General features: G+C 39.9%; 1 protein-coding gene across 2 annotated transcripts; it reads left to right on the top strand.

Moving 5' to 3' along the window:
• The first annotated feature begins 228 nt into the window (after window positions 1-228).
• LDHB (lactate dehydrogenase B) lies at window positions 229-19,037 on the top strand. 2 transcript variants are annotated; one of them, XM_006067641.4, is made up of 8 exons: window positions 229-384; window positions 3,099-3,233; window positions 10,435-10,552; window positions 12,016-12,189; window positions 14,025-14,198; window positions 15,106-15,223; window positions 17,272-17,395; window positions 18,665-19,037. In XM_006067641.4, exons 2-8 carry the CDS (start codon window positions 3,105-3,107, stop codon window positions 18,830-18,832), a joined length of 1,005 nt encoding a protein of 334 aa, XP_006067703.1. In that variant the 5' UTR covers window positions 229-384; window positions 3,099-3,104; the 3' UTR covers window positions 18,833-19,037.
• Window positions 19,038-20,502: the final 1,465 nt, after the last annotated feature.

The following is a 20,502-nucleotide window of genomic DNA, read 5'->3' as shown; positions in this document are numbered from 1 at the left end:
TCCAATCAAGAGCGTGAGAGTCCAAAGGGTTGAAGACGGCCAGGTTTCAGAAATAACGCACCCTCTGTGTGCACGAGTCTTTAAGCCCGGAGGCTAGCACTGACCGCGGCCGCCTTAGCGGCCAGAAGGTGACCTCCTCAATTAGGCCGAGGGAGGGCGTGGGCGCACCCGAGCCCTTGTCCTTGAAGAGGATTGAGCGAGCCGAGGGGAGGGATGGGCGGTGCTCGGGTTTCCAATCACAATAGAGGAAGCTCGGAGGCGGCCAAGGGGCGGGTCTCGCCTGCTCTTCCTCCCTCCTTGCGGATCCTGCGCCGAAGGAGACGCACGCTGCTGACTTGTCTTCCTGCACCCCTTATCACTCTCTGGAGAACTTTCTCTCCCCTGGTAGGTTTCAGCTGGGACCCTGCATCCTGGCTCTGCGGAAAGACCTGGTGGGACTTGTGCAGCAAGACTCAGCGGGGGAAGGACCAGGAAGGACATCTGAGCTCGCGGGCCTGGAGCCCTGAGCATCCGGATCGGGTTGGGGCGGGGGCCCTGTCCCGGGGCTGGGGGACCCGACGGAGCCGAGGGCCTGTGCCCGATCTCTGGGCTGTGTCGGCCGCTCTTCGAAGCTCCCGGCCAGCCTGTGCCCTCCCGGGGGACGGATTTGTGGCACTTGCGGCTACATCCCGGTTCTACGTGTCCTTGATGGGTTCATGGCGGCCGCATCACCCTCAGTGCCTGCTGGCGGGCGCCCGGACACGTGCCGGAGGAGCCGGGGGAGGGAGAAGGGGCCAGGCGACCCGTGAAGCTGGGGGGTGGGGTGGTTGTTGGCGCCCACCACCTTGGACCTGGAGAAAGGCCCGGCTTTTCGGGGATGAGAGTGAAGGATGATCTTGACCCTGCCCTTAGCCTCTCCCCAGCCCTTCCTGGAGCGGTGGGCCGGCTCGTTTCTGGCCTTTTTTTTCCCTTGATGCTTCGGATGCTGTTTATTTACCAGCTTTGGGTGTTGAGAGTTTAGAAAGGCCTAGATTTTTCCCCGCTGGAGATCTTCTCTGGGGAGATCCGTGGTGGCTGCCTCCCCTCGTGACCTGAGCTCAGAGCTGCGGCGCGAAGAGGAAGAGGTGGCCCGTGGGCGGCCGGCAATGCGGGCTGGAGGGATGGAGCGGGGGAGGGGAGAGCCGGCTCTCAGTGGAAGAATTGCAGGGCAAAAATTGGCTGTTTAAAAGGTTAGAATCGAGAGAGTCTGCAAAGTGGAGCTTTGTTCTGAACTTAAGGCACGGGTTCTTTTCTAGTGATTTATATCCACAGAAGGGGCAGGAGCATGGGCATGAAAAGGACCAAATATTGATTATTTTCACCCTGATTTTCATTCTTTGCCCTTAAAAGCCTCCACTGATCTTGAGACAGGCCTGTGTATGATATAAAACATTTTCTTGTCATGTCTTACAACCCTATTAAAGAACCCCTGTTAAAGAAAAAAAAAATTTAAATCACATTTCTGTAGAAAGATCTGAAAGAAAATCTGTACTGGCTCAAGCCTCTACAATGTCATTTCTGAAATTCCCCAGATAGTTTAAAAGGTCTGTCTGATCAACTAATCTGTATTTCTAGAGCAGTCTTTCTGGATTTTTATTTTCCACTGCTTTGCTGGATCCTCTATACCTAGAAGATCTTAAACCAATTAGTGAAAATGCCATGATGAAGAGAAGCTATGCGTTTGTATCTCAGTTCAGCAGGAGAGGCAGCATTCATTCTCCGGATTCTGCTCAACTGCTCAAAATGTAGGACGTGTAAATTTCACTGCAAGGTCATCTATTTGTGGAAACATTTGCGCACCATTGTATATTTCTTTTTTCTCTAGCATCCAGGAGAAAACTGCCAATGTGCTTTGGAAAGGCAAAATAATCTCCCTGTATAGACCCTAATGACCTGGGGGGGAATGTTTTTTGGGGGAAAATAGCTATAGAACAAAACAGTTGTCTCCAAATTCAATCAACTTTATTACAACTAGGAGTCTTACTGACTCTTACCTAATATATACAGTTACTCAACCAGGTTTTGTTACTTAGTCCTTAGCAGATGAGAAATAAAAAAAGAGACTGAGAAGCAGCAGTACAATTTGAAAGAGGGACCTTGCCCTGCCACGTGGCTGTCTGCAGCAAAAGTAAAAGGCAGACATAAATAATAGACATTTTAATGGGTTATAATTATAAATGATACTTAATTTTGAAGAAAGGGCTTTTAAAAAAAATATCATCTGAATCCTCTCTTTAAGAATGCGGATTGATACAGTAAGTTTCACCATTTGTTTTATTTATCCAGAAAACTCACCTGATAACCTGATGACACAGATGCAATTGGTGTTACTTGTATAAATGCTTCCTAACAGTTTCCTTTTTTTTTTAACTTTAATTTTTTTTTTTTTTAATGGCTGGAAAGAAACTGACTCAAAGGCTGGTGTTTTCCTTATGTGGTCCCCTTGGGGGAAAATGTATTGCGTATCTACCCACCTTCCAGTAAGCTTCCAAGGCACACTAAAAGGAATTCAAAGTAATAAGTTTTACAGATTTTATGCAAACATTATTTGTCACTTTTTTGTCATCAGTGAGACCTCAGTAGAAGAAGAAAATAGATAAACCAGTTGGTCCCTATCTTCTAAGAGTGATAATAACCATTGGTAGTAGAAATTATATTCATAAGTAGCTCTTTTAGACCAAGCTTAAATATGGGTTAATACTGGGCCCTAACTTAAATAAATATTTTGTAGGGAGCATGGAAACCAATCAGCTAATCTAAATATAAATGTTGTTTATCCAGTAAATGAATAGCCAGAAGACAGTTATTACAGCTTTGTTAACTACTGCTAGATAGTCATAGACTGAAGAGAAGAACCCAAACTCTAATGGGCTTCATGGAGATTTTTGTCTTTAAATTTTTGTTAGTGGGTCACTTTTTTTTTTTTTTTTTTTTTTTTAAAGAAACTCTGTGTTCTGGAATACCATTAAGCTCATTTTAAAAATGTGTTTCAATTCAAACTTGCAACAGTAACATTACAAGTTCCCCTTCCTGTTTCTCAGGTGGATACATGTTATCATATTTTGATTATTTTCTTTCAGGGCACAATGGCAACTCTTAAGGAAAAACTGATTGCACCAGTTGCGGAAGAAGAGAAAACGATCCCAAACAATAAGATCACTGTAGTGGGTGTTGGACAAGTTGGTATGGCATGTGCCATCAGCATTCTGGGAAAGGTACTTCCGAAACTTCATACGTGATAGGTAGTTTCATCATGTGTATGCAATCTCTTTAGGCTTTTGAGAATTTGATTGTATCTTTAAAAGGTTTTTTTTTTCCCCTGAAAAAAATTTTTTTTTTTTTTTTTTTTAGAAAATTAAGTTTCTGCTGTTATATATTTATTTATTTTAACTTTTTATTATTATTATTATTTTTTTTTACTTTACATTATTGTCTTGGTTTTGCCATACATCAACATAAGTTGTAGACCTGGTGATACTTTATCTTTAAACACATTAGCAAATATTTCCTGAGAGAATGACATTCTTATCTGATACAATAGACTTACTGTACTCAGTAATACTGATTAAACACTATTATCTACTATACAGTACCCAGATTATAGTTCTCCAGTTATCAGAATCATACTTTTTCTCCCCTAGTCCAAGATCATATTTTTATATACTTGTCGTGTCTCTTTATTCTTCCTTAACCTGGAATTTAGCCTTCCTTCATCTCTCATGTTACCGGTGAGTTTGTAGAGACATCAGTTTTGTAGGATGCCCCTCGATTTATGTTGGTCTGGTATTTGTAACTGAGTTCAGGTTATATTTGGGGGTGACATTATGACCAGGTGATGCCCTGTCCTTCACAGTGCATCACATCAGGAGGTGTGTAATGTTATCTTGCCTCGTTATCAGCACGGTTGCTTTTTGAGGTCATGGAAATATCCTATATTATTCCCCTCAAACCTTCACTCAGTTGTTTAATTTTAAAGTAATTTCAAATCTACAGAAAACGTGCAAGAATATTTTTTAAAAAGTAAAACTTCCATATTCACTTCACCCAGATTTACCAATTCTTAATGTATTTCTGTTTGTGTGTGCACACAAGTGTGTGCCTGTGTGTATGGGTGTATGCATGTGTGTGCACATGTGCATATGGGGCTTTTTTTCTGAACCCTTTGAGAATACATGCAGATACGCCTTTCATTTTCTTCTGTCTGAGTACTTTTCCTCGGAATAGGACATATTCTAACATAATCAGTTCAGTTATCAACATCAGAAGCTTTAATACTGATAACATGCTTCTAACACCTTCCACTCCTCTAGATTATATTTCCCTCCATACCTCCATAGACTTCTAGTTTGCCTCCTCTCTTCTTATTCATTGAACTGATCCATACTTTCTGAAGGCTGTCTTAAATGTTTTTTAGGGGGAACCCCTGCCTCAAAAAATGCTGTTGGGCCTTCGGTAGAACACACTGTCTTTTTGTACCGTATGCGAAGGCTGCTGGAATAACTCCTAGCCGAGTGTATTTCTATCTACAGAATTTAAATTCTAAAGGGGCAAATTCTGAATCTTCAGAATTTTTTCACTGAGGAAAAACATCATCAGAGAAATCAATTAAAATGTGTAGCGCATGCCAATTAAAGTTTTATTCTTTTGAATTTTTTTCTGGTTGGTTTAATTGACTAGGTTTCCCTAATTTAGGAGAATAGCTGCTCCCCAAATTACAGGGGAATTAAATAATCACAATTTAATGTTTACCATTCATACCAATAAAAATGGGAAAAAATATTCCAGCTTACATTTCTTTTAAAATATTTACTGTGTACCATGTTTTAAGTGTTTTGTTTAAAATGCTTTATTTAAACAGTAATCTCAATAAATGGAAACTGTTCATATCCTATTTCCTGATACAGTAGTTGAGGCTTGACTAGATTAAGTGGCCTGCCTGTTATCACACAGTTGGTAATGGTTGAGCTGTATTTGAGCCCAGACTCTGAACTCTTAACCACAGTAACTCTGCCATTTCTTTTTATTCTATGCTAGTATGGGGGCAATTAAAGACAATTTTTTTCTTTAATTGAAGTATAGTTGGTTTACAGTGTTGTGCTAGTTTCAAGTGTACAGCAAACTGATTCACTTATATATATGTATATTTTTTTCCGGGTTCTTCCTCATTGTAGAGTATTAAAGATTTTCCATTCCTTAAGCTAAACCCAAACCTTGAACTTTTTAGGAAATCAGCAATATATCTGAGCTATCATGATTCTCTCAGAACCTCTCTGATTTTTTAATTGTAAATTTAAAGTCCTCTTTGATAAATAATGTAATTGAGACTCTGCTGTTATATAATACTTTGACCCAATTCAAGTGCTTGAGAACTAACCAGGCTCCTAGCACAGTAGGAATCTTTCAGCTGAGCTTCTGTGAAGGAAGGACTGCCTTGTTCAAAGACCATTTTACTAATTAAAAATGTTTAAATCTTCTTGTAACGGGGAAGGATTAGAGTCAAAGTTGTTATTACTGTTTGGTAAGGATTATAAGCCCCACTCCTTTAATAAGAAAGATACCCAAAAAGAGAGAGAGAGAAAGGAAACTAGCCAATTCTATTTTGCTAAGTATCTATATGTTACTTTATTCCTCTACAAAATTTCTAGGGAATGTTCTCATCTCTATACTACTGGTGGAAAAACACAAACTCAGAAAGATTAAGTGCCTTGATTAAGATCTCAGAGATCTTACATCCCTGGTGTGGTTTTCAGAGGATACCACTTTGGCCCAGAAAGGGGATGAGCTAGGGCATCAGATTGGTTGAGAAGGTCCGTACCTTGACTGGGCTCATGGAGGCACCAGAGTCCAACGTCCACCATGACAAAGATGCTGATGTTTTCTGCTTCTCTTGCCCATTTTCCACATCCTAATTGCCAACATGGAAACCATAGTGAGCTTTTATAAAAATAGCTCCCCTGCTTAGAACTGCACACATAAATGAAATACAGGGAGGATCTTTTCTCTGCCTGTTTCTCAGAGCAAGGCAGGGTACGCACCTCCAGGAGGTACCATTCAGAATGTCGTGGATTCCTTCCAGTGGTGTGCGGTGGCTGGTGCCACCTCTGACTTCATCTCTTACCTTCTCCCCTCTTCAAAGCACTAAGATCATCATGGCCTCAGTATTAGCCACTCAGTCGTATCCAACTCTGCAACCCCAAGGACTATAGCCCATCAGGCTCCTCTGTCCATGGAATTCTCTAGGCAAGAAAACTGGAGTGGGTTGCCATTTCCTTCTCCAGGGGATCTTCCCAACCCGGAGATCGAACCTGGGTCTGCTACACTGCAGGCAGATTATTTACTGTTTGAGCCACCAGGGAAGCCTATGGCTTAAACCTTTTTATTTTTAAAAAGTATTTTTAAAATTACTTCATTTACTTGGCTGTGTCAGGTCTTAGTTGCAGCCTGCAGGATCTTTTGTTGTGGTGTAGGCTCTCTAGTTGTGGCACATGGGCTCTGGATTACACGGGCTCAGTGGTTGCAGTGCATGAGCTTAGTAGCTCTGTGGCATGTGGGATCTTAGTTCCCTGACCAGGGATCGAACCTGTACCCCCTGCATGGGAGGCAGATTCTTAACTACCAGGGAAGTCCCTTAAACCCTTTTAGAACTTGATTTCCCTTCCTCTGGAATGACTGCCTTGGATCATCAGAGTTAACTCCCTCCTGTCTTCATATCAGGCCTTTGCGTACTGGTCTTCCTTGATCATCCAATACCAAGTAAGCTTCCTTCCATTTCCTTTAACTTCACTCTGCCTTGCACTGTTTATAGCATTTCCATGATCAGAACCATCTTAAATTGTTTGCTTCACTCCCCTCCCCTTCCTGGTACATTCCACGAAAGCAGGAACCTTGTCAGATTTGTTCATTACTATAGTCCTCACTAGTAGAATAATGCCTGGCACATTGAGTAGTGAACATGTATTAAATAATGGATATTCCTCTTACTAAGAAATGGCACTTATGTTTGGTCAAATTTTGATCAGAGCTTTTCCTTTTTCATGGTTTCTCCTGTCGCCCCTACCAATCATAAGATATGTGCTTTGGCTGCCAAGGCCCCATCACGTTGTCAAGGTCATATAGAGTATCCATGTGATTATTCTGCCCTTAGCCTCTGACCAGCTGTTTTGGGTTTGAGTGTCTGTCAGTCAGCTGCAGTCACATTCTTCTACAAACACAGCATACAGAGCAATGTAATTACAGACATACTGCAGCGTACTTTTTGCAGTGCAAGACTTGGCCTAAAAGTGAAACTTAATTAGAATGTGGTGTTTGTACAAGCATAGACAGGCTAATGGAACAGACTCAAAACCCAGACACAAAACCAAAGAATATTTAATACAAAGTGACATGCCAGAGAAGAAAAACAAATTATTGAATAAGCGGTGCTTGTCCATTTAGCTATTTGGGAAAAGTTATACCTTTTCCTCCCACAAAATGTCATGCAGACTAAACACTTGAATATAAAAATGCAGAATGCAGCCATCAAATATTAAGGCACTGGTAGCAGAGTTGGATGTGACTTAGCAACTAAACAGCAACAAAAACAAGTTTGCTAGCTCAGGGACCAAGAGGTAGGTTGTGGCTGTATCTGGTCCACACAGGACTTAGATTAAGAGATAATTTTTTTTTTTTTGGCCAAGCCGTCCAGCATTCAGGATCTTAGTTTCTCAACCAGGGTTTGAACCTGTGTCCACTATAGTGGAAGTACAGAGTCTTCACCACTGAACCACCAGGAAAGTCCAAAGAGACCATTTGTGTCTTATGTTAAACACACTATCAACAAGTGTAGTGTTGTTCCTGGCTTCTAACTGATCTTGTTCCTCAATGAGTTAGTGCTTTTTCAGTTAATCTAAGCCTTGATGTATTGATCATTTTAAAATATGCAGCTTAAGTGGAATATACATGTGGTAAATTCATTGGCTATATACACTATGTGAATACAGAAAGATTTATTTAAGCCCAAGTGTCAGTACTTAGTCACACATCTTCATTTGCCTGCCTCCCACTGGGAGGATATTCAGTCACATAAATGCAGCTAAATTCAGCGCTGCAATTATTTTCTCCAAGTGTTGGTCTCTTCCTTCCTTGCCAGCTGACTATGCACTTCTCCGCCAATTCTCTACCCACTGAAACAAAACAGAGGATCTGAGATCCTGTGACATCCTTTTCCACTTAAGCCCCAAATTGTTGTGCCCCTTGACTTCAACAGCGCACATGTGATGTCCCCAAAATAAGAGTGACATCCCCAGTACTTGGCACCTGAAAGGAATGGTTATGACGTTCTCTGGAATGAATTTAGGGCTCCAGAAACACAAGCGAGGGCTTTGTGTGATCTTGCAGAGGAACGAAACCATTTTAAGTGTTAAAAATGTATGTAAGTGAAAAGGGGTGAACATTAATGCCTGCATTTGACATACATGGAAGGAGAAAATACTTGACAGGGAAGCCTGGCGTGCTGCAGTCCATGGGGTCACAAAGAGTCGAACACGACTCCGTGACTGAGCAACAACAAAGCAACCCCCAGGTCATAAAAGGGTCTTTTGAAGTTGGCAGGTGAATCAACTGCTTGGAACTAAGAATGCATTCAGTCGCATGGAAGTTTGAGTCTCAGAGAAACCTTCCCAAGCAAGCCTATTGTAGCTCGCTGCTTCAGGCCAGCCGACACTGGTTTTCTAGAAACAGGTGACAGTCTTTATTCCTAGGCTACTACCTGGAGCAGGACCTGCTTTGCTGGCAAGTTAACTGGATCAAGTTTTCTTATTGGCCACCTCACCTCTCTTCCTCTGCCTCCCCCTCTGCTGCTCAGAGCCTTCCTGACCCCTCCCAATTCCACATGGATTATTTTATCTTTGCACTTTCTGAACCTGAGTTACTTTATATTTTTTCCCTTTATATAACTTATCAAACTCTCCTTCACAGAGGATAGTTCCTAATAATAGAGGAACTGTATTAAGTTCTAAATTGTTGTGGATCGTTTCTAATAATTACTAGGCTAATTATTTTGCTAACAGCCTGAAAAGCAATAAAGGCCAGGATTTGGGTGATAGGTCAATGGGAAGGGTAATTACTTTTTAAAAGAGTTTGTAGGGACTTCCCTGGTGGTCCAGTGGTTAAGACTCCATGCTGCCGGTGTAGGAGGCATGGGTTTGACCTCTGGTTGGGGAACTAAGATCCCACATGCTACAGGGCATGGTCAAAAATATAATTTTTTTAAAAAAATAGAGTTTGTAAATTATGAGTTTTCACAAGACAACTGACTTATTTATTTTTTAAGTTTTTGGGCCATGTTGCACGGCATGCAGGGTCTTAGTTCCCTGACCAAGGATCAAACCTGTGCCTTCTGCATTGGAGGCATACTGATGTTAAAAGCTGAAAGGTTATTTAAACACAACTAGATCTCTTGATGCAAAGAGTTGATTCACTGGAAAAGACTCTGATGCTGGGAAAGATGGAAGGCAAAAGGAGAAGGGGGTGGTAGAGAATTAGGTGGTTAGACAGCATCACTGACTTAATGCACATGAATCTGAGCAAACTGCAGGAGATGGTAAAGGACAGGAAAGCCTGACATGCTTCAGTCCGTGGGGCCACAGAGTCAGACACAACTGAGCGACTAAACAACAACAGATAACAGCTCCCTTTTCCTGAGAAGAAAAGATTGAGGACTTGCTGAAAAGCAGATAGGATGACTGATTGAGGGTATTACTTGGGATGGATGGCACAAGATGACAGTCGGAATAGAAAATAAAAAAACATTGAGACTGACCAAGTTTGCCTTGAAAATGTATGGAGAATTCACTAGCCCTGGAGCCCTGTGCCCCTGACTCTTATCTTTCACCAGCAGGACATTCGAGTTGGTCAGAGCCAACCTGAGGGTTCCTAGCTTCAAGCAGGCCTTCAAAGCCTGCTCTGAAGTGAACTCTGCCTCTTGTTTTAAATGAAATCTGCCCTCTCTAAATCCCTCCAAACTAGGAGTGACCTTCAAGATGGACACAGTGCCCAAGACTGTTTCTAGCTCTTTGTGAGTCTCTACTTTTTTTACCATCAGTCCCCTTTAATATGAAGACGAGCACCCTGAGGCCACTGTTGAACCACGATACTTGCACGTTTAGATTCTTAATTACATCAAGCTCATTGAATGTCCACTGAGTACTAGAGGTGAAATTCTTTTTTTTTTAAAAATGGTATCAAATATTAATAGTTCATTATTCAAAACGTTTCCTCATCAAATTGTTGAAAGCACACCTAATTCCATGGTAAAAACTCTTCCCTAAGTTTTTAGACATTGGGCATTCCCATTTCAAGGGTATTTTGACTGAAATACTGTGAACTGAGGTGTCCTTGAGTAGCTTGGGGTCCTAACAGCTCCTTTTGTGTTTATAGTCTCTGGCTGATGAGCTTGCTCTTGTGGATGTTTTGGAAGATAAACTCAAAGGAGAAATGATGGACCTGCAGCACGGGAGCTTATTCCTTCAGACGCCAAAAATTGTGGCAGACAAAGGTAGGCTCCTTTCATGCCTGAAGTGATCAAATAATAAACTGATATCCTCACTCCCTGAGAGGAAACAGGTTTTCCCATCCTGGTGAATCTAATGTCAGCAGTTTCTTGTTTCCTTCTGGGTCCAGTTCATCCTCAGGGACAATCATAATTGTTATCTCTGTAAAGCCTCCCCCCGGTGCCTTGCACATATACAGTGCATAACATTTTAGGAAATTGGATCCAAATGCTTGCTTACACATACCTGAGAACAGGGATGTTTTAAATCCGAAGAAATATTTGCACAAAATAATTTGAGTGTCTCAAAGAAACTAAATAAATTTGTATTCTAGCCGTCTTTGTTCTGGATTAATGCATTTATGCATTAATGGCTGTGCCTACAGATATAGTAATGTCCAGCCTCCAAAATAATTTCTAACAATATTACTACTAATAGTGTATGTGTCGATCACTCAGTCATGTCCAACTCTTTGCAACTGCATGGACTCCTCTGTAGCCCCCCAGGGTCCTCTGTCCAGGGGATTTTCCAGGCAAGAATACTGGAATGGGTTGCCATTCCATTCTCCAGGGGATCTTCCCAACCCAGGGATCGAACCTGGGTCTCCTGCATTGCAGGCAGATTCTTTACCATCTGAGCTACAGGGCAAGTCCACTACTAATAATAAACAGCTGTTACTTACTGAATTATTAGCATTCTGGGTACTGTGAAACTTGTTGCATGTCTCATCTTCACTGCAGCCCTGTGAAAAGTGGGTCCTATTACCCCCGTTTTATGGAAGAGGAAGCTGATAAATTATTAGTAACTGTCAAAAGTCACATAGCAACATGGTTTAATTGTATGAGTCATCCATAAGTATTGAGTCTAATGACCACATCAAGTCAAAATGTCTGTAATTTGAGAAAGGATTCACTTGCTTGGGGAAAAAAATAAAATACTCTGTAGAGAAACTCATTGCTAAAAACAATAAGCTTCTTTAAAATATTGAGTATTAGAAATTAAATTCTAGCCAAGAACAAACACTTGAGTGCCTCCCTTTGCCTTCATAGATTGAATTAACATTACAAGTCTACAGTTAGCTTCCAATTGCCTTTTTGTTGGATGACTGCCAGTTGAACTTGGCACTCACTGTTTATACTTTGTGTTATTACTGACAATCCAGTATTCTCTAAAGCCAATAGAATTTTGAATCCGTTAGCAAGAAACATAATTTAAGGCTGTCTTTGTTTCCTGGGTTCATTTTCTGAGCCAGTGTTGTGGTCGGAATGGTTCCACATCACTCAAGGAGGAAGAAGCCATGGAACACTGGTGTTGCAACTCAACACGTTATACAGAAAATGTAATTCTCACATAACGTTCCTCACATACGTTCCATGAGCTTACGTATGTTTGGGTCCCTAGAGCATCTCATACGGCATGTTTTGATGCAGAGTTGTATGTGAAGTCCTTTTCTCCCTTCTCCTTCAAGATTACTCTGTCACTGCCAATTCCAAGATCGTGGTGGTAACTGCAGGAGTTCGCCAGCAAGAAGGGGAGAGTCGCCTGAATTTGGTGCAAAGGAACGTTAACGTCTTCAAGTTCATCATTCCTCAGATCGTCAAGTACAGTCCTGACTGCATCATCATTGTGGTTTCCAACCCAGGTATCAATCATTGTGATGCCTTAAGGTTCAGTTCTGTTCAATTCAGTACTTTGGGATTTTTTTTTTCTTTTCCTTTTTTTTTTTTCTTTTTTAACTTATGAAAAGTCTTTTCTGGTGTTTGGCCTAAGCGATTCATGTGTCTTCCATTAATTGGCCACAGAGAGTGATGTTTGCAAAACCCCTGGCACATTCCCAGGCCACATGCTGAAGAATGTGAGAAGAGTTTTATATAAAGCAGTTTCATCTCCTTATTTTATCTGGGTTTGTTGGAAAGTCTAAAAGGTTTTAAAATTTTCTATCAAGATTATACTGGGATACAAAATTTGAATGTGGCTCCAGTTTGGAAGAAGTATTTTAGCATATGTGACCATCTGTTTTCCAGAAAATGCACTTTAGTCTTCTAAAATTCTTGAAAATTAAGTTGACTGATTTTTTTTTTTTTTTAAGGAGTTAAAGAAAGCCATTAATTAGTCTAGGTTTAAAGATGGAAAATAGCCTGTTGATGGACAAATACATGTTTAACACCAAATGTTGTAACTTAAAATTTCTGATTAGAAAGAATTGTACTTTTTCAGCCCAAAGAGTCAAAATTCAGTTTCACACTTCTTTTGCCTATAGTTTGCCACCAAACTTACTTTTTATTGGTAAGCACAGTAGATAAATATGTTGTTAAATGGTAAAGCTGATTATCTCTGATACTTCACTTAGAGAAACATTGTAAGAGCCAGGAAAGTCCTTACAATTTATGGGATATTGAGAGTTTGGAGCCAGCAAGACCATCTTGGCTTGGAGTTTCCTGGTCAACCTTGTATCTAAAATTTCTCATAAATAGAGAGTGGCAAATAGATGCAGAGCATGAGTGACAGACAACAGACACATATGAAGTTGCTACATCCTGTGCTTAAGGCAGACATTATTAACTGGTTATACAACTTTTCCAGGTATAGCTTCAAAGTCTTAAGTCTCCAGGGAGTCACTCCTACTGAGTCACTGTTGCCAAGGAAGAGGTTATAATATCCAGGCCAAAATGACCTTAAGATATCCCATCCAGTGTCTGTATATGAGAGTGGAGGTGGAGACTTGCCTTCCTGGTGTGCACATTTTCCTACTTTTTACAGCTTAGCCTGTATAAATGCTCTGATCTTTTCTAGCCCGGCAGGTTTTACCTCTGTGCCACACCAGAATAAAGGCTCTGTCATTAAATTCTTTCTGTTAAATACTGCTGCTGCTGCTGCTGCTAAGTCGCTTCAGTCGTGTCCGACTCTGCGACCCCATAGACGGCAGCCCAGCAGGCTCCCCCGTCCCTGGGATTCTCCAGGCAAGAACACTGGAGGGGGTTGCCATTTCCTCCTATTATAATAATTGTTTACTGAGTACTGTCTTGTTCCCAAAGGTAACTTTTAGCCGCGTGCCTTGGTTGTTTAGTAACCTATAGCTTTCGGTTTCTGGAAACAGTTGTTACAATCCTGGAATGTTAGAATTGGAAGAAACTTAAGTGATGATCGAATTCAGCCCTTTTTCTCTTTCTTTCTATATTTAGTAAATTAATCTGCAGGACTCATATATTCTTGTTTCCAATGATAATGTAGATTAAAACCACAATATTGCATTTTCCATGTTTTACAATCTCTTGACTATACAGCTTAAAAGTTTTTCTTATCTTTCTAGCCCCCATGGTCCCTAATTCCGAAAAGTCAAATATTCACATCTTTCTGGCCACATCTCATTTGGGGGATGGAGCAGAGGGGAGAGGAGAAAACCAGGGTACCACTGCTCGACATAGCAGTTGACATCAGTTTTGATGTACTTACATATATTATTTTTAAAAATTTTAGTGGATATTCTCACATATGTTACCTGGAAACTAAGTGGATTACCCAAGCACCGTGTGATTGGGAGTGGATGTAACCTGGATTCGGCTAGATTTCGCTACCTTATGGCTGAAAAACTTGGCATTCATCCCAGCAGCTGCCACGGATGGATTTTGGGGGAACACGGCGACTCAAGTGGTAAAAAACAAAACAAAACACAGACAGCGTTTGCTGTGTACTTAGGATATTGTTCTTGCCATTCTGAGGATATTGTTCTTGCCATTCTGAATTTTTTGTTTGTTTTTAATTGTAGTTTATATTTTCACATGCATCACATTATAGATAAGTAATTGTGAGAGAATACTTTGATACTGACTAGGTAAATATCTGATTCCTTATCAGTTTATTGCCTCATAAGTTTAGTATCCATGAATGATTCTTAGTTAAATATTATTTAGATAATAATGGTTTAAAAATAGTTAAAAATTATTACTATGATAGTTTTGAAACATTCTAATTCCATCATTTCATCTTAAACATTGAATATTATACAATGATTAGGCTTATTGTATAAAACTGTAATAATCTAAGACATAATGATAATATTGGTTTTACTAAATCCACCTCTGCCCAATATGCAAGGGGCTATTTTCTCCCTAAAGGTTAAGGTGTACATTTTTCTTTGAAAAATCAGTAGTGTAATTCTGGTAGAGTGAACTTTGGTAGTGGAAGAATTAGGTCTTAAAATTATTACTTATTTTTTAAAATATAAGCAGGTGGAAAGTTCAGAGTTCCTCAAACCCAGAGTTTAGGATAGTCCCGAACTAGAGTCCCTCACGATTTCACAAACCCACAGAAAGCGAAGAATTTCATAACGCCTGTTAGTCTGACACAGTAATTCTGTTTGCATCAAAATGGTTGAAAGGTAAAAGGTCAGATTTGAAGGCAAATGTTAGTCTCTGGGGGGAAGTGAATGGGAGTGAATTGTCATTGGACCAGTTAGTGGATAACTTGCATCAAGGGTGAAATCTGAACTAAGAGAAGGAAAGATTTTTTAAAAACAATGTTAGAGATAAAATGCTTATCTTTCCCCAACTCCCAATAGTGGCTGTGTGGAGTGGAGTGAATGTGGCAGGCGTTTCTCTCCAGGAACTGAATCCAGAAATGGGAACAGACAATGATAGTGAAAATTGGAAGGAAGTGCATAAGATGGTGGTTGAGAGGTAAGCGGGGGGGAGGGGGGCTTGATTGAAGACAATTAATATCATCTTAGACAAAATCGAGAACACTTTCCATGGCTGCCTATTCAGATAAACTGTTTCCAAAATTTTGTTTTCCTTTTTAAAAAAAAATTTACTCTTTTTTTTGTTTGTTTGAGGGAGAGTGCTTTTTTCCCCTTTTTTTTTCATTTTTTAATTATTTTTTTCTTTTAGATAGACTCAGCATAGCAAATATGCAGCTGTTATCTTCTGAAAGAGGCAAGACTGACTTAACACTGGTCAAACTTGCTATGCTGGTGCCCCTAGGGAAAGCAAATATTTTTCCAGAGAAATTCTGTTGTAATAGGAGTGAAACATGGAATTCACAGATGACAAAGGTGGCTTATTTAGAAAAGTAAACCTAGGCACTGTTGCATCATAATTGACTAGAAAGATACTTACTGATTGATTGTTAATAGTTTTCAAGCTATTAGCAATCAGCAGCTTGAACATTGATTCAGTGTCTCTCCACACCCAACCGAGGATGTCCCCTTTCCCCTGTTTTTTAAAACTGCCTTTTGTGACTAACCATTCTCTCTATGACCCTCATGTTTATCATAAAATAAGGTATCATTTTGGACCAGAGTAAACACTGTGGGTTTAGATTGAAATTATGGGTCTTTTCTGTTCAGTTCAGTTCAGTTGCTCAGTTGTGTCCTACTCTTCGCGACCCCATGAATCGCAGCACGCCAGGCCTCCCTGTCCATCACCATCTCCCGGACTTCACTCAGACTCACGTCCATCGAGTCAGTGATGCCATCCAGCCATCTCATCCTCTGTCGTCCCCCTCTCCTCCTGCCCTCAATCCCTCCCAGCATCAGAGTCTTTTCCAATGAGTCAACTCTTCGCATGAGGTGGCCAAAGTACTGGAGTTTCAGCTTTAGCATCATTCCTTCCAAAGAAATCCCAGGGCTGATCTCCTTCAGAATGGACTGGTTGGATCTCCTTGCAGTCCAAGGGACTCTCAAGAGTCTTCTCCAACACCACAGTTCAAAAGCATCAATTCTTCGGTGCTCAGCTTTCTTCACAGTCCAACTCTCACATCCATACTTGACCACTGGAAAAACCATAGCCTTGACTAGACTGACCTTTGTTAGCAAAGTAATGTCTCTGCTTTTCAATATGCTATCTAGAGACACTGTATAATATTGGGAAGCCATTTAACTTTTAAGCTGAATCTCAGTTTTCTCCTCTACAAAGTCTTAAGGTGTTGATAAGTCTAACTGTTTTCTCAAATATGGAATCGTTTAATTTAGTTCAATTTTAAAGATTTTTTTTCCCCCAAGAATTTGACCTGTATATGGAGAAAAAGGATCTTTAAAAAGTTGAAAGAGTTCTTAGGATTTCATTAAGATAAACCCGGTGTAGCTCACCCAAGGTCTTTTAATTAGTGATAGATTGCGTTAAGTCCCATTTTTCTAGTACTCAGTTACTCCTGCTACCTAATTCTCAAGTACAAGTGCCTTTGTGGGTTCAGAGTGTATATAATTTGTGCTCAGATAGTTGTCTGCAAGGTTTTGACATCACTTTGCTCTTAAGTTAGTTGGTCATAGTATTTCAGGTAACAGTGATTAGTGGCCTCAAAGGGACCTGAAAATCAAGGTGTAATTTGTCCTTTGAATGTGAATGTGAAGGTTCTTTTACTTTCATTGTTCCCTGATTTTATTAATATCTTTGGAAATATTTGTGTTTATAAATAAGATTGGTTGCAAATGTACATGCTACCACTGTGATTTTAAAAATGCCTATTTATACAATAAACTACTTAAATTTGTCAAAGCATTTACATACTACCAACCATGTAGTTTTAAAGTTGTAAATATTTTACATATATATTAACTCATTTAACAAACTTATGAAGTAGATACCATTGTTACCCTTATTTTACAGAAGTAGACCCTGAGATAGGTAGTCTAAATCATGTTCTCAGCATGACAGGGTTAAGAGACAGTAGGAATCAAACCACCAAAGCATCTGGTCAATTATCTCCTTTATGGTTTTTTTTTTCTTAGTGCCTATGAAGTCATCAAGCTAAAAGGATATACCAACTGGGCTATTGGATTAAGTGTGGCTGACCTTATTGAATCCATGTTGAAAAATCTATCCAGGATTCACCCAGTGTCAACAATGGTGAAGGTAAACTATTACAGAATATTAGGTGGTTTCTCATTGAGCATTCCATAAGTAGATTAATTTTAAGAAGGATGAGATAATGTCTCAGTCCACAGTTAGTTTTCATCTCAAAGTTTTATGGAAACTTTACTCCTTTCTGTCAGAAGCTTAGGCCAAAAGAGCAAAAGTTTATAGAAGCTGAGACATCAAATGTGTTTTTATAATTCTCCTTTGTATAATGTGCCAAATTAAATATTAACTCTGAGTCTTATTCAGCATATTCTTAGATGATTATTTGAATAAGTTTAATAATTTCATTTCAAGTTGGTGTATTCTAAACTATAGCTTGGCTTTGTGGTATATAGCACTGATACCTTAGCAAGTTTAGTTTAATTCAGAAGCTATGAAACAGTTAAGTAGAAACTGATTATTTTTAAATAAAACTGAGATAACTGATTCATTTTCTGCAAGTCAACAGCAGGAGTGAAAAAGTAAGGGAGAAAATGCAGTAGACTGAAATAAACAAGAGGTAAATATAGAAGTATTTGGGGATAAATCATGGTATCAGATGTTTTGAGGGTTTTTTTGTTATTGTTGTTTGGCTTTTTGATACTATGGCAAAAAAAATTAAAAGCAAGTATGGCAAAATTGGATAATTGCCGAGTCCATATATAAAAATTTGTTTATTGCCTCCACTTTGGTGTATGTACAAAAACTTTCAGAGCTAATTTAAGAAAATCTTAAACTCCCTTGATTAATGTACTAAAATAATTGTATAATTAAATTAATCCTGTGAGTAAATTACTTAATACAAACCGGTACAGCGTTTGAGGAATTGTGTGTTGTTTTTTTTTTCCCAGCAATTCTTGAGTATTCCAAGAATCTTGCCTTTGTGTGACTTCCAGTTACTTTCCTGGACCTTGTAGGTCAACTACTACCTAAAATCTTCTACTTAACTAAAGATTTTTCAGGATACTTAAAATTTCATGAAAAAAAGCTCAATAAGAACCACATTTGAATGTGATTTAATTTGAAGACATACAAGCAGAGAGGTGTCAATGAGTTTGATAAAGTACTTTAAAAATTCTAGTTTTATCATAGTGTCTATTTGTATATTCTTTGTACAAAATCAAATTTGAAATACAAATATTAGATAGGCCTGTCAGTGATAAAAACTAAAGGAGTTTATGCTTACCAAATTTCTTGCAGTTCGTCCTGTTCAACCGCAGGCCCTGCGGTCATTCTTACCTGTGGTTTCATTTCTTAATTTTGGTGCTTTTCTTGTTCTGGCAGGGCATGTATGGCATTGAGAATGAAGTCTTCCTGAGCCTTCCATGTATCCTGAATGCTCGAGGGTTAACCAGTGTTATCAACCAGAAGCTAAAGGATGAAGAGGTTGCCCAACTCAAGAAAAGTGCAGATACCCTCTGGGGCATCCAAAAGGACCTGAAGGACCTGTGACTTCCGGGTGCAAGGCTGTAGAAACTTAAAACTACAGTTTGATTAACCACGAGCCTTTAGTTTGCATCCATGTACATGGAGCACAGTTCGCTTTTTGTCTTCCTAAGTCTGTGAATCTGGGCTCCCAGAATCAAAGCCCATGCTTGCTTTAATGCTTGCAAGATGAGTCCTTGAACAAATAAAATAAACCACCTAGCGTAGTGTGCTCCTGTCTCTCGAATTTTTTAATTTCTAAAAGATTTCCATCTGTCTCTTTTTTTTAAAAATGATAGTTCTTCCCCCATATCATAAATTTCCTTAAATTCTGTCATCTACATTTCATCCTGTACTTCTTCCACCAAACAGCACTACAATTCTTTGTCACAACATGTGCTGTGATTTTGTTGTCCTAAGAATATGTTACCATTTTTTGGTTTCATTTATTTTAAATTTATTTGGCTGTGTCAGATCTTAACGATGACATGCAGGATCATTCTTGTGTCATGTGGGATCTTTTGGTGCAGCACATAGACTCTAGTTGTGGCTCACTGGTTTAACTGCTCCGTAGCATGTGGGATCTTAATTCCCCCACCAGGGATTGAACCTGCATTCTCTGCATTATGCTGCTGCTGCTGCTAAGTCGCTTCAGTCCTGTCTGACTCTGTGCGACCCCATAGACGGCAGCCCACCAGGCTCCCCCGTCCCTGGGATTCTCCAGGCAAGAACACTGGAGTGGGTTGCCACTTCCTTCTCCAATGCATGAAAGTGAAACGTGAAAGTGAAGTCGCTCAGTAGTGCCAACTCTTAGCGACCCCATGGGCTGCAGCCCACCAGGCTCCTCCATCCATGGGATTTTCCAGGCAAGAGTACTGGAGTGGGGTGCCATTGCCTTCTCCATCCCTGCATTATAAGGCAAATAAATTCTTAACCATTGGACTGCCAGGGAAGTCCAAGGATTTTTTTTTTTTTTTTTTTTTGAGAGTGGTTTCACAGCAAAATTGATGCAGAGATTTCCCATTAACACTTGCCCTTGTGTTTATGGGAAATCTGTCTATGAATATATGTATATGAACACATATTCATAGCTTCCCCTGTTACCAGCATCACTCAGAGGGGTGTGTTTGTTATAGTCAATGAACCAACATTGCTATGACATCGAAAGCCCGTCATTTATGTTACGGTTCAGTCTTGGTATGCATTCTGTGGGCTTGGACAAATGTCAAGTGACACGTACCCAGTATTTTCACAGCCCTGAAAATACTGAGGGTACCACTGTAGGTTTACCACTGAAGAAAGAACTAGAACCAATGGATGACACAAAGAAGTCCATTTTATTTCAAAGGAAAAGCCTCTAAAACGGCTTTCTAAAATTGGGATTAACTTTGTTACAGTTGGTTCAATTTGATAATGAAAAATGAAAGTGGGCTGAATTATTCACATCCAGGCTACTGGGAGACAGCTTAATACAGGGGTTAGGAGGGGGCCTTAATGCAGACTTCCTTTAAAACATAGAGTTTACTTTACATGTAATATCTAGGGGTCAGTTTTGATAGTGTTAAAAGCATGGAATTTGTTATCATGTAAACCTGGATTTCACTGAGTAACTGCATTTTGGGGCAAGTTACCTTAACTACCCCTAAGCCTCAATTTTCTTACCTATGAAGTAGTGGTAATAATGGTACCTCTTCAAT

The sequence above is a fragment of the Bubalus bubalis genome, chromosome 4 (assembly GCF_019923935.1).
Source record: "Bubalus bubalis isolate 160015118507 breed Murrah chromosome 4, NDDB_SH_1, whole genome shotgun sequence".
Lineage (NCBI taxonomy): Eukaryota > Metazoa > Chordata > Mammalia > Artiodactyla > Bovidae > Bubalus > Bubalus bubalis.
This window is presented reverse-complemented; position numbering and strand designations above follow the sequence as displayed.